A 12,709-nucleotide genomic window follows, 5' to 3' on the forward strand; every position below is an offset into this window, starting at 1 on the left:
AATTACCTTTATTAAAGTGTCTTAAATTTCTCTTTGATTTTTTTTTTGACAGGTTGAGTGGACAGTGAGAGAGAGAGACAGAGAGAAAGGTCTTCCTTTGCCGTTGGTTCACCCTCCAATGGCCGCCAAGGCCAGCGCACTGCGCTGATCCGATGGCAGGAGCCAGGTTCTTATCCTGGTCTCCTGTGGGGTGCAGGGCCCAAGCACTTGGGCCATCCTCCACTGCACTCCCTGGCCACAGCAGAGAGCTGGCCTGGAAGAGGGGCAACTGGGACAGAATTCAGCGCCCCGACCGGGACTTGAAGCCAGTGTGCCGGCGCTGCAAGGCGTTGGATTAGCCTAGTGAGCCACAGCGACAGCCCTCTTTGATGTTTTATAATTAGTGAGCAACTTAAAGGTACACTATCTAATCAAGATTTGAGATTTTTTTGTTGTTGTTGCTGTATTTTACTATGTTTCCAAATAACTTTTTTTAAAAAAGACTTTTTATTTATTTGAAAGTCAAAGATACAGAAACAGGAAAAGACAGAGAGAGAGGTCATCCAACCATGGGTTCACTCCCCAAGTGCTACAACAGCCACAGCAGAGCCAGAAGTTGTTCCAGGTCTCCCTCATGGATGCCAGGGCCCCAAACACTTGGGCCATCTTATGATACTGTTCCCAAGCCATTAGCAGGGAGCTGGATTGGAAGTGGAGCACTTGGGACCCAAACCAGCACCCATATGGGATGCCAGCATTGCAGCAGGCCACTTTACCCACTATGCCACAATGCTAGCACCTCCAAATAATTCTTGTTTCAAGGGAAATAAAAACTTTCCTTGAAGTTCAATAGGAAAAAGTGACATACTAAAAAATGACATATGCTAAAATTTACAAAAATTATTTCACTAGTTTAAAGTACTTAATTTTGGATATTGCTTTCTTTCCATCCCAATGGTCTTCCTGGGAACCTTGTAAAAATATATTCTTAATTACTTCACCCATAATTCATGTTACTGCCTTGGAAATTTCCTCTGAAGTCAGTTAACTGAACAAGGAGGACTTTTATCAAAAACAACCAAAGTGTTATTGCAAGGTTCTTTACCTTAAAAGTGCTCTCCTTTGAGAAGCAAAAGTCAAATATGAGCCAATAGCTACAAATCAAGTAACTGCCCAGGTCTAGTCAATTTAAACCCCTCATACTATAGAAAATAAGAGGTCCAAGAAGGCCAAGGACAGTTAATTGAGCATGAGAAACATTCTGAGACAGAAACAAATAGAACATGGTTTCAACCTCAAGCCCTTTACAGCTTCCTGAAGAGATTTTAACCAGCACACGACAAACTCCTCAACTTGTTTGTCACAAAGATTCACTAACCAGAGTGTTACATTTTTGTGTACCTCTCTATTTATCTCCCAACTGTAAGCTCACTGAAGAAAAAGCAGACCTACATAGCTGATGAAAGCTGTGACCACACCCTTTCCTACTCCAGAGATGAAGAAGCCTCAGGCTGACAATGATAAGAGAGATCAACTGAGCCTGTCCACAAGAGAATGCCCAGAGTTGGGAACGCTTCAGGGTTAAGTCATCATCTTCAGTTTCAGAAAATATCACTGCTGCTACACACACACACACACACACACACACACACAAACACACCCCTCTGCCACTTCAGCCACAGAAATAAGTCAATAAAGGCAAACTATACTCCACATTCTTCATACTCATCTAGAGAAAAGTGTTTCTTACATGTCAGCATATGGCCATATAATTCTCACCTTAAGGTCTTCCCACAACTTTATTCTCATTTCTAGACCTTGCTTCTTAACTTCTTTTTCTCTACATCGCTTCTTTGCCAATATTTTATCAAGTCGCTTCATCTTACAAATAGCATCTTGAAGTTGAGAATCTTCTTCTAATTTGGGTTTATCTGTATAGAACATAGGAATGGGCTTGAAGTTCAGTAAAGTCATAAAATTTTATTTTGTTTTTATTATTCTTTCATTAAACAAATATGATTGGATGATGGTAATAATTACAGAGGTGTCATGTACCTATATTTACAAGGTGTTTTCATAGGCTTCAAATAATTATCTCATGACCCCAAGAAATAAATATTTAAGTCTGTTTTATAGGTGAGATAACTGAGTCCATTCACATAGCTAATAAATTGTACCATTGGGGTGCTGGGAAAATTGGATTTTCACGTGCAGAATCATGAAGCAAGACCCCTACCTTTCACCTTACACAAAAATCCACTCAACATGGATTAAAGACTTAAATCTACACTTTTCAGTTAAGTTTCAGCACTTAAGAATAACTGTGTATTGATTACAGTATTCAACCAAAAGTATTAAGTAGAACAAACAAACAAACAAAATACTAAGAGGGATAACGTATTAAGTTGTTCATCAACAGTCAGGGCAAGGGCTGATCAAGTCACCGTTTCTCATAGTGTTCATTTCGCTTCAACAGGCTTCCTTTTTGGTGCTCAGTTAGTTGTCACCGATCAGGGAGAACATATGATATTTGTCCCTTTGGGACTGGCTTATTTCACTCAGCATAATGTTTTCCAAATTCTTAACAGGGATCACTTTTCAGTTAAAATTTAAACACCTAAGAATAATTGTGTGTTAAGTACAGAGTTCAACCAATAGTACTAGAACAAAAAAAAATACTAAAATGGATAAAGTATTACATTGTACATCAACTGTCAGGACAAGAGCTGATCAAGTCACTGTTTCTCATAGTGTCCATTTCACTTCAATAGGTTTCTTCTTTGGTGCTCAGTTAGTTATCACCAATCAGGGAGAACATATGATATTTGTCCCTTTGGGACTGGCTTAATTCACTCAGCATGATGTTTTCCAAATTCCTCTATCTTGTTGCAAATGACTGGGTTTCATTGTTTTTGACTGCTATATAGTATTTTATAAACTATACATTTTCATGACAAATATTATTTTTTATTCTTAAAGCAATTAAGATAACATCACTTTAAGTTTTAATTTTTTCCATGTGATTTTAATTGAATTTTTGAATATTTTTACTGTTTCATTTATATAAAGAGAACAAATTTCTTCCCACCCTACTCTCCCTCTAGTCCTCACTCTCACCCTTCCTTCTCCTTCCTCTTTTAATTTTTATAATGACATACTTTTAATTTACTTTACAAGTAAATTAAATTACTTGTAATGAACTTTACAAGTTCAACCCTCCCTAAATAAAGAATTCAGCAAGCAATAAGTAGAAAAGCCACTGATCCTCAAGAGTAGAGATAAGAACTATAGATAATGAAATCTTAAAATGTCAATTTTGCTCATATATATTATGTTTTATTTGTATTCTATATATTAGTTATCACAAATCAGGAAAAACATATGATATTTTTCTTTTTGGGACTGGCTTATTTCACTAAGCATAATGATCTCCATTTGCATCCATTTTGTTGCAAAAGACAGGATTTCATTCTTTTTATGGCTGAGTAGTATTCCATCATTCCAATTGTGCTACTTATACCACAGTTTCTGTATCCAGTCATCAGTTGATGTACATCTGAAGTGATTCCATATTTTAGTTATTGTGAATTGAGCTGCTATAAACATAAGGGTACAGATAACGCTTTCATTTGCTGATTTAATTTTCTCTGGGTAAATTCTCAGGAGTGGAATGGCTGGGTCATATGGTAGATCTATTTACAGATTTTTGAGAAATCTCCATACTGTCTTTAATAATGGCTGTACTAGTTTACATTCCAAACAACAGTGAATTAAGGTACCTTTTCATTATACTGTCACCAGATTTTTTATTTTTTGATTTTTAGATGATAGTCATTCTAATTGGGATGAGGTGAAAGCTTATTGTGGTTTTTATTTGCATTTCCCTGATAGCTAATGATCCTGAGCATCATTTCATGTGTCTGTTGGCCTTTTGTATTTCATTCTTTGAAAAATGCCTGCTCATATCCTTAGTCCATTTCTTAACTAGATTGCTTGTTTTGTTGTTGTTGAGTTTCTTGAGCTTCTTATATATCCTGGATATTAATCCTTTGTTAGATGTATTGCTTGCAAATATTTTCTCCCATTCTGTTGGTTTCCTCTTTATGAGTGTTTCTTTTGCTGTGAAGAAGTCTGTTAGCTTGATGTAATCCCATTTGTCTATTTTTGCCTTTATTGCCTGTGCTGCTGGGGTCGTATCCAAGATGCCTTTGCCTATGACAATGTCTTGCAGCATTTCCCCTATGTTTTTGTCTAGTAATTTGATGGTTTCAGGTCTTATGCTTAGATCCTGGATTCATTGTGTTTCGATTTTTGTATGAGGAGTAAGCTAGGGGTCTTGTATCATACTTCTGCATGCGTAGATCCAATTTTCCCAACACCATTTATTGAAGAGATTGTCCTTTCTCCAGGGAGTGATTTTAGCTCATCTGTCAAAGACTAGTTAGCTGTAGATGCATGGATTAATTTCTGGGGTCTCTAGTATGTTCCATTGGTCAATATGTCTATTCTTGTGCCAGTACCGGGCTGTTTTGATTATAACTGCCTTGTGAGATGTCTTGAAATCTGGTATTGTAATGCTTCTAGCTTTTTCATTGTTTAGGATTGATCTAGCTATTCAGGGTCTTTTGTGATTTCATATGAATTTTAGGGTCTTTTTTTGAGATCTGAGAATAACATCTTTGGTTTTTGATTGGGATTGCACTGAATCTGTAAATTGCTTTGGGCATTACGGACATTTTGATGGTATTTGTTCTTCTAATCCACCAACATGAAAGATTTTTTTCAATTTTTTTTTGTCTTCTTCTATTTCTTTAATGTTTTAAGATTTTCATTGTCCAGATATTTCATACCTTTTGTTAAATTTATCCCAAGGTATTTCAATTTTTTGTGGCTATTATGAATGGGATTGATTTTTTAAAAGATTTATTTATTTATTTGAAAGTCAGAGTTACACAGAGGAGAAGCAGAGAGAGAGAGAGGTCTTCCATCCACTGGTTCACTCCCCAATTAGCTTCAATGGCCAGAGCTGCACCAATCTGAAACCAGGAGCCAGGAGTTTCTTCTCGGTCTCCCACACAGGTACAGGGGCCCAAGGACTTGGGTCATCTTCTACTGCTTTTCCAGGCCATAGCAGAGAGCTGGATTGGAAGTGGAGCAGCCGGGTCTCAAACCGGCACCCATATGGGATGCCTGCACTGCAGGCGGCGGCTTTACCCACTAAGCCACAGCCGGCCCCTGGGATTGATCTTACAAGTTCTTTCTTGATCATGGCATTGTTTGCACATACAAACACTATTGATTTTTGTGTAATGATTTTATAACCTGCAACTCTGCCAAACTCCTTTATGAGCTCCAACAATCTCTTAGTGGAGTCCTTTGGTTCCCCTATGTATAGGATCATATCATCTGCAAACAGGGATAATTCGACTTCCTCCTTTCCCATTTGTATCCTTCGATTTTTTTTTCTTGTCTAATGACTCTGCTAAAACTTCCAGAACTATATTGAATAGTAATGGTGAGAGTGTAGTCCGCATCTGTTTCAGATCTCAGTGGAAATGATTCCAATTCTTCCCCATTCAATAAGATGCTGGCTCTGAGTTTGTCATAAATTGCCTTGACTGTGCTGAGGTATGCTCATTCTATACCCAATTTGCTTAAGGTTTTTATCATGAAAGGACATGGTATTTTTTTTTAAGATTTATTTTATTTATTTGAAAGACAGAGTTACAGAGAGAGGTAGAGACAGAGAGGTCTTCCATCCACTGGTTCACTCCCCAGATGGCTGCAATGGCTGGAGCTGCGCCAATCCAAAGCCAGGAGCCAGGAGCTTCTTCCGGGTCTCCCACCTGGGTGAAGGGGCCCAAGGACTTTGGCCATCTTCTACTGCTTTTCCAGGCCACAGCAGAGAGCTGAATTGGAAGAGGAGCAGCCGAGACTAGAACCGGCACCCATATGGGATGCTGGTGCTTCAGGCCACGGCCCTAACCCACTATGCCACAGCGCCGGCCCCAGGACATGGTATTTTATCAACTGCTTTCTCTGTATCATCTGAGATAATAATATGGTTTTAATTATTCAATTTGTTAATGTGATGTATATTTATTGATTTGTATATGTTGAACCATCCTTGCATACTAGGGATAAATCCCACTTTGGCCCATGTGAGTGACCATTCTGATGTCCTGTTGGATTTGATTACCAGTATTTTTTTGAGGATTTTTGCATATATGTTCATCAGGGATACTGGTCTATTGTTCTCTTCCTTTTTCTGGTTTTGGAATTAAGGTGATACTGTCCTCACAGAAGGAGTTTGGGAGGGTTCCTTCCCTTTCAGTTGTGTGGAATAGTTTGAGACAAATTGGAATTAGTTCTTCAAGAGTTTGGTAGAAGTGAAGCCATCCATTCCTGGGTTTTTCTTTGTTGGCAGGGTCTTTATTACTGATTAAATCTTCATCTTCATTAATGTTTTATTTAGATATTCTGTGTCTTCATGACTTAATTTTGGTAGATTGTATGTGTCCAGAAAGCTATCCATTTTTCTAGATTTTCCAATTTGTTGACATATAGTACTCTATAGCAATTCCTGATGATTCTTTTTATTTCTGTGGTTATTTCTGTGGTTATCTTTTTCGGCTCTGATTTTATTAATGTGGATCTTTCTCTTTTTTTATTTTGGTTAGTTTTGCCAATGATGTATCAATTTTATTTTTTCAAAAAACAGCTCTTCATTTCATTAATCTTTTGTATGTTTTGTTTCAATTTTGTTTATTTCTTTATTTCTTTCCTCCCTTTAATTTTGGGTTGGTTTATGATTTAAGTTTTTAATATCTGGATTAATAGAAGACAACCAGACCCTCATAACTGTTACCACAGTCAATCTATCATAATTTAGTATTTCAGTAGAAGCAAATAAAGACAATCTGGCCTCATAAAGATATATATTTGGAAAAGAGAGAAAAAATTTAATAGCCTACTTGGATAACTGAATATTCATCTTCAATAATACACCAAATTCTATAAGGCTACTTTCTTAAAGAATAGTTGTAATATACATACAGAAATCTACCAACAACAGATGCTGGAGAGGATGTGGGGAAAAAGGGACACTAACCCACTGTTGGTGGGAATGCAAACTGGTCAAGCCACTATGGAAGTCAGTCTGGAGATTCCTCAGAAACCTGAATATAACCCTACCGTTTGACCCAGCCATCCCACTCCTTGGAATTTACCCAAAGGAGTTTAAATTGACAAACAAAAAAGCGGTCTGCACCCTAATGTTTATTGCAGCACAATTCACAATAGCCAAGACCTGGAACCAACCTAAATGCCCATCAATGGTAGACTGGATAAAGAAATTATGGGATATGTATTCTTTAGAATACTATACTGCAGTAAGAAACAACGAAATCCAGTCATTTGCAACAAAATGGAGGAATCTGGAACACATCATGCTGAGTGAAGTAAGCCAGTCCCAAAGGGACAAATACCATATGTTCTCCCTGATCGGTGACAACTGACTGAACACCAAAAAGGAAACCTCCTGAAGGGAAATGGACACTATGAGAAATGGTGACTTGATCAGCATAGCCCTGACTGTTAATGAACAACTTAATACGTTATCCCTCTTAGTATTTTTTTTTTGTCTGTTCTACTTAATATGACTGGTTTAATTCTGTAATTATCACACAGTTATTCTTAAGTGTTGAAAATTAACTGAAATGTGATCCCTGTTAAACATAAGAATGGGAATAAGAGAGGGAAGAGATATATAATTTGGGACATGCTCAAGCTGACTTGCCCCAATTGGTAGAGTTAGAAACATACCAGGGGATTCCAATTCAATCCCACCAAGGTGGCATGTACCAATGCCATCTCACTATTCCAAGTGATCAATTTCAGTTCACAATTGATCATAATGAAAGGACTAAGAGTCAAAGGGAGCACATAAACAAGTCTAGTACCTGCTAACACCAACCGATAAAATAAATAAAGGGGAGAGTGATCCAACATGGGAAGCGAGATACTCAGCAGACTCATAGAATGGCAGATGTCCTAAATAGCACTCTGGCCTCAGAATCAGCCCTAAAGGCACTCGGATCTGGCTGAAAAGCCCATGAGAGTATTTCAGGCATGGAAAGCCAAGACACTCTGGCAAAAAGATCTCTGTGAGTGAGATCCCAGTGGAAAGAATGGGTCATCAAAGAAGGAGGTACCTTTCTCTGAAGGGAGGAGAGAACCTACACTTTGACTATGACCTTGTCTAAACAAGATAAGAGTCGGAGAACTCAAGGGGCTTCCATAGCCTTGGAAACTCATGACTGGTGCATAGGGAGATTACTGATGCCATAAACAGGAGTGTCAGTTTGTAAAGTCAACAACAGGAGTCACGGTGCACTTACTCCTCATGTAGGATCTCTGTCCTTAATGTGCTGTACATTGAGGCTTAATGCTATAACGAGTACTCAAACAGTATATTTCACTTTGTGTTTCTATGGGGGTTGAAATCTTTACTTAATGTATACTAAACTGATCTTCTGTAAAAAAAAAAAAAAAGAAAAGAAAAAAGAAAAAAAAGAAATTATCAATTCCCAACTTGACTCTCACTGGGATTAAACATGACAATAGGTCTGATCTGATTTCATCATCATTTAAAAAAATCATCTATTATTTTTCACTTTATGTTTCTGTGTGGGAGCAAACTGTTGAAATCCTTACTTAATGTATACTAAGCTGATCTTCTGTATATTAAGATAATCGAAAATGAATCTTGATGTGAATGGAAGGGGAGAGGGAGTGGGAAAGGGGAGGGTTGTGGGTGGGAGGTACGGTATGGGGGGGAAGCCATTGTAATCCATAAGTCATACTTTGGAAATTTATATTCATTAAATAAAAGATAAAAAAAAGAATAGTTGTAATATGAAATTTGTAATCTCATTAGTGAGTTTTCTGTGTTTGTTCTATTAAAATCCATGGCTCTATCTTCCATGTTGAATGGATCTTTTGCCCTCCATTGGTCACCTGGCTCCTGGTTCACTGAATTATGCAGACATATAAAATGTTAACATATTTCATAACACAACATTAAAAATAACATTTATTAATACTGTAGTTGATTTGTATCAGGAAAGTTTAAGTATTAGGAAGTTTACAAGCTCATAGTGACATATACCAGCTTCCAAAATTCTAATTATCACTCAAAAGCTCAAATATTATCATTGGTAAAAGAAAAAAAAATACTGCATGTAGTTTTCCCTGAAGTAATAGGCTCACTTTATTGTTTCTTTTAAGCCTGCCCAATATCCCAGATAGTTATTCTGTCAATTGCTCTTTCCAATAAAAGTAATACTCTATTTAAAAAGTGGCCAGTTCTGGGGCTAGCATTGTGACATGGTAGGTAAAACCTCCACCTGCAACACTGGTAAGCCATTTGGGCATCAGATCAAGTCCTGACTGCTCTGTGTCCTATCCAGCTCCCTCCTAATGAATCTGGGAAAACACCATAAGATGGTCCAAGTGTTGGTCCCCTACTACCCACGTGGGAAACCCAAATGGTTCCTGGCTTCGGCCTGGAACTATCATGGCCCTAACTATCATGGCCATTGGGCAGTGAATCAGCAAATCGAAGATTTCTCTCTGTCTCTCTCTCTCTCTCTCTCTCTCTGCCTTTCAAATAAATAAAATAAATCTTGGGGGGGGCAGTTCAGCTGTCAGCTCAAACTGTCACACAAGTACTTGTCCTCTACACTTAGGTGTACAACACAGTTGTTTTATGTGTACTTCCGATTGTGCCCCATGGGATATAAAGAAGATAAATACTCAAGAGTCAAGATTTAATAATATCAATATTTTTTACTGCTTCAGAGAGGACATCCTTGAGTGACAGTGGCTGTTTCTTTTTCCTGCCACCACCTGGTCACAAAGAATACAATGATACCAGTAAAATGGTTTGTCACTGACTCATGCTAAGGCACCAGTAATTCTGCCCACCATTACTATAATCCCACCAATGCAATGTCAACACTGTGGACAAAGAGGCAAACAGCATCTCAGTGTTATCATGAAAACAGTTTTTCAGCACTCTGGCCTGAAATCAGCCCTTAAGGCATTCAGATCTGGCTGAAGAGTCCATGAGAGTATTTCAGGCATGAAAAGCCAAGATACTGTGGCAAAATAATGACCTACATGAAAGATCTCAGTGAGTGAGATCCCAGCAAAAAGAATGGGCCATCAAAGAAGGAGGTACCTTTCCTTGAAAGGAGGAGAGAACTTCCACTTTGATTATGGCCTTGTCTAAATAAGGTCACAGTTTGTGAACTCAAGAGGCTTCCATAGACTTGGCAGCTCATGACAAGAGCCTCGGGTGATTACTGACATCATAAATAAGAGTGTCAATTGTTATATCAACAACAGGAGCCACTGTGCACTTGCTCCCCATGTGGGACCTCTGTCCTTAATGAGTTGTACTATGAGAATTAATGGTCAAACTAGTCTTCAAACAGTACTTTATACTTTGTGGTTTGTGTGGGTGCAAACTGTTGAAATCTTTACTCAGTATAGAGTTGATCTTCTGTATATAAAGATAATTGAAAATGAATCTTAATGAAGAATGGGATCAGAGAGGGAGTAGGAGATGGGATGGTTTGTGGGTAGGAGGGGTATTATAGGGGGGAAAACCGCTATAATCCAAAAGTTGTACTTTTGAAATTTATATTTATTAAAGTTTTCTATTAAAAAAAAAGTTTTGAAGACCACTGCTCTAATTCACTTTGGCCAGAAAAAAAAAAGTAGTGTTTCAAAATCTAAGCTTTATTGAGTAGGACTGTCCCTATAAAGACTTTTTAAAATTCCACAGAAACATTTTAACACATTTTTGTCACAAAAAATCAATAAATCATGATACTGAATGTGGAAATATTCCCTATTTGACTAATGCAAAATTACCACAATAATAATTTTATGGAACTGTATATTTTATTATATTTCTAAGTACATTTAATCACTCTATATTCTTACACATAAAAATTAATAGCCGCTTGCTCACAAAAAATAGTATCCTTGGTGGGGGCTAATTATTTCTACTCAGCTGACAAAAACACATGTAGTTCTATTTTAAATATAACATTTGTAAATTATTATCAGCCAATAACCTAACGATTTTCCTACCTGAACATTCAGGTATTATCTGACATTGAACCAAGTCCAAATCTTCATCTGACCCTTCTTTGGCTAATTTTGTTTTCTCAGAGAAGTGTTCTCCGTTATCATCATTAATATTTCCTCTTTCTTCTGTATCCATGCTTTCTGGCTGGTCTTCCTTACCAGAATTCAACTTGATTGCAGTATCAATCTAAAAATAATTTTAAAAGGCATGTTCCAGAAAAGACTATATTTTTAAATGATACATTTCTAGAATATTTTAGCATTAGTGAAAGCATATGTGGGGACATACAGAAATATATGCACTAGCATTAAAGTACTCAGGAGGGGTGGGCATTTGGTACAATAGATAAGAAACCACTTGGGACACCTGCATCCTATATTGGCGTACCTGGATTTGAGTGCTAGCTCCACCCAATTCCAACTTCCTGATAATGCATGCCCTGGGAAGCAACAGGTGATGGCTCAAGGAGTTGGGTCCCTGCCATCCTTGTAGAAGACCTGGATTGAGTTCCCAGGTCGCAAGCATTTGGGGAATGAAACACCAGATGGGAGGAGTGTGTGTGTGTATATCTGCCTCTCAAATGAAATTTTTTAAAAATTTTTTAAAGATTTATTTATTTATTTGAAAGGCAGAGTTACAGAGAGATGGAGAGACAGAGAGAGAAAGAGAGATTTTCCATCTGGGGTTCACTTCACAATGACTGTAACACCCAGGGCTGGGCCAGGCCAAACCTAGGAACCTGGAACTCCACCCAGGTCTCCCACGTGGATGGCAGGGTTCCAAGTGCCTGGACCATGTTCTGCTGCTTTTCCAGGCACATCAGCAGGGAGCTGGATTGTTAAGTGGAGCAGCTGGGACTTGAACCTGTGCTCATATGGATACCAGCATTGCAGATGGCAGTTTAACGCAATGCACCACAATGCTGATCCCAAAATAGAATTTTTTTCAAAAAGGTACTCTAGAAATAACACTTTTTTAAAAAAATAACTTTAATTCAATATAATTTAACCTACACACAACTATAATTAACAACATTTACACCAGAGAAATAAGCACCGTTCTCCAGCAATCTCTAGTAATATTGGAACAGGGTCAAAATCAGTCCCAAATGAGACATGGGCTGAGCTCCTTGAATGCACTCAGATGGACAGCCGAAGGTCTAGGCATGTGCTGTCCAATAAAATAGCTACTTGTCACATGTGGTCACTGAGCGGCTGAAAAGAGGCTAAATTCAGATGTGCTACTGAGTCTTCTGATCACAATCATGAGCTTTGGTTATTTATTTTTATATTATTCACAGGTTTCTATTTCATTCTAGATTCCTTTTACATTTTGACACAGTTCATTTGGAAAATACAGTTGTGCTTCCATAAGAAAGAATAAGAAAGGATATCTATGGTTGAGTCAGGGAAAAAAAGAATCATGGGGTCCTGACTATGTGTATAGCAGAAGTGAACATAGGCCAAGGGAGAGGCAAGATCTCAGAAAGCCAGTGTCAGCCACTTTCCAAAGAGGACCTTCTCCCAACAGACTGTCTGCTCCAGTGGTCTTGGTCCTTGGAAGGTTCCA

General features: G+C 37.9%; 1 protein-coding gene across 4 annotated transcripts in view; it reads right to left on the reverse strand.

Moving 5' to 3' along the window:
* Positions 1-12,709, reverse strand: part of FSIP1 (fibrous sheath interacting protein 1) — a 229,149-nt gene that overhangs the window by 201,117 nt on the left and 15,323 nt on the right. For all 4 annotated transcript variants that reach the window (XM_051822083.3, XM_051822082.3, XM_089309433.1 and 1 more), the window contains 2 exons: positions 11,143-11,326; positions 1,759-1,910 (listed from right to left, as the gene is read on the reverse strand). In XM_051822083.3, coding sequence (XP_051678043.2) covers positions 1,759-1,910; positions 11,143-11,326 — 336 coding nt within the window. The remainder of the gene's footprint in view (positions 1-1,758; positions 1,911-11,142; positions 11,327-12,709) is intronic.

The sequence above is a fragment of the Oryctolagus cuniculus genome, chromosome 12, assembly GCF_051225735.1.
Source record: "Oryctolagus cuniculus isolate XC-2025 breed Fujian yellow rabbit chromosome 12, ASM5122573v1, whole genome shotgun sequence".
In the NCBI taxonomy this organism is placed as follows: domain Eukaryota; kingdom Metazoa; phylum Chordata; class Mammalia; order Lagomorpha; family Leporidae; genus Oryctolagus; species Oryctolagus cuniculus.